The 1,794-nt window shown below is 41.1% G+C and overlaps 1 protein-coding gene across 1 annotated transcript in view; it reads right to left on the bottom strand.

Moving 5' to 3' along the window:
- Window positions 1-1,794, bottom strand: part of LOC101855637 (pancreatic lipase-related protein 2) — a gene marked incomplete in the record, with an annotated part of 18,919 nt that overhangs the window by 7,807 nt on the left and 9,318 nt on the right. Inside the window, 1 exon segment of the mRNA XM_013081663.2 lies at window positions 795-1,023. Coding sequence (XP_012937117.1) covers window positions 795-1,023 — 229 coding nt within the window.

Raw genomic sequence — 1,794 nt, 5'->3', positions numbered from 1 at the left:
ATAAACAAGCTAACAGGGAAGATGTAATAATGTTAGTTATCACCGAACACGATCTAAAAAAAAAAGATAAAAAAAAGGTCTAAACAATATTAATTATATTGTAAATGACGTTGAGTGAGCTCAAATACAAGTACACTAAACGAGCAGGATTTCACAGAGTGGATTACAATTTTTAAAGTCGCCCCCACCCAAAAAAAAAAAAAAAAGAAAAGAAAAAACCAAATTTCCAAATGAATATAAAACCTACTATTAAAATACAGCAAAGTAAAGTCCTGATTAAATACCCTACACGTTGTGATAGCTTGCCCTATTAACACTGTAAGCTCATTTACAAGAGTGGGGCTGCCGAATATGACACCCATCTCTCGCAGGACGAAGCCAAGTGGGTGCAGAGTCATGGAAATTCTCCAAACAACTCAATATCTAAAACACCATGTTAGGAAGTCGTACCAGGATCATGCGCAGAGGCGGTACAGCATGATATCAACCGAGCTATCAGCACACCCAAACTAATATAATATTGTGCTCCGGGCCGTGTTAGAGGTAGACCAACTGGAAGTTCAAGAGACACAATAAGGGATAAAGCAATCACCCATGGCCTGGATGTACCGAAAATGGAGAACATGGCCAGGGACAGGTAAGCGTGGCGTCGACTGCTCTCCGCCTTATGTACCTGACGGTATAGGGCAGGCGCATTAAGGACCTTACATACCTCCTTGAGAAGGAGTAAGTAGGTAATATTGTGTTTTAAAAGGGCGTTAAAAAAACCCCCACCTCCTTAGATTCAAACCTACCACTGATCCTGCCCAATCCAGGTGTGCGAGCTCCAGCGTAGCCCGCCACGTGCGCCCCGAGGCTGTGTCCGATAATGTGCACATTCTCTGTGGAGAGCCCTGTGACTTGCACCAACACCCGGATCAGCTTGGCAATCTCGGCCCCCACCACTCGTGTATTGGCCACAGCCATTGTGTACGGGAATAAGGCCCCCTGTCCCCAGTTGACCACAATCACGTTCATTGGACTCTGGGGATGATTGTAAGTGAATGCAAATAACTGTGGATGATTGTACATAATTATTTCAAAAGATTGTAAATGATGGTGGTGATTTAAAGTCCATCTAAAAAGAATCAGTTGAGCATAGAGTTCAGCAAAACATATTCGAAAGGGAAGATGGCCGCGAGCCAAATTCTTTTGCGTTGTAGTTTTGAAGAACCAACAGACCACTACTACAACCTCTGGGTTCTAGTTGTCAAGCATAGACGAAGAGAAAAAACCCCCAACCCCACACACACATACACACAACGAAACCGTGCTGTTATTCTTAAGATGTGTCCAATTATGTCAGTCAGGGTTCTGTATGTTTACAGGACGAACTAACAAAGTGTGTGACGTATAGTTGAATTGTCCTTGACAGCTGATGCCACAACAGAACATACCATTGAGTCTGGGCCTTGTCAAATAATTTGGACGCTTTTGTACATTTTAGTGGATGGTTGGTGGATGCTCTGGTGTAGATCGCTCCTTCTTTCCTATCAAACATTTATCGTCCTTATCACTCCTCCTTTTATTGTGTTTGTTACTCTCTCCTAACACCACTAATCTTTGGTGTTTACTTGTCTTAATTATGTTGCAATAGCGGTAAAACTCTTACTAAAACAAAATCAGAACATGTTAATTATGTAAAACCCGGAAGCTGAGAGGAGATTTTTTATTTAGATATATATTTATATTACGTTTCGTTTAAATAATACTATTATGTTATATGAAATCATACGATCAAAAATATCTTCGCTC

The sequence above is a fragment of the Aplysia californica genome, unplaced genomic scaffold (assembly GCF_000002075.1).
Source record: "Aplysia californica isolate F4 #8 unplaced genomic scaffold, AplCal3.0 scaffold00140, whole genome shotgun sequence".
Lineage (NCBI taxonomy): Eukaryota > Metazoa > Mollusca > Gastropoda > Aplysiida > Aplysiidae > Aplysia > Aplysia californica.
This window is presented reverse-complemented; position numbering and strand designations above follow the sequence as displayed.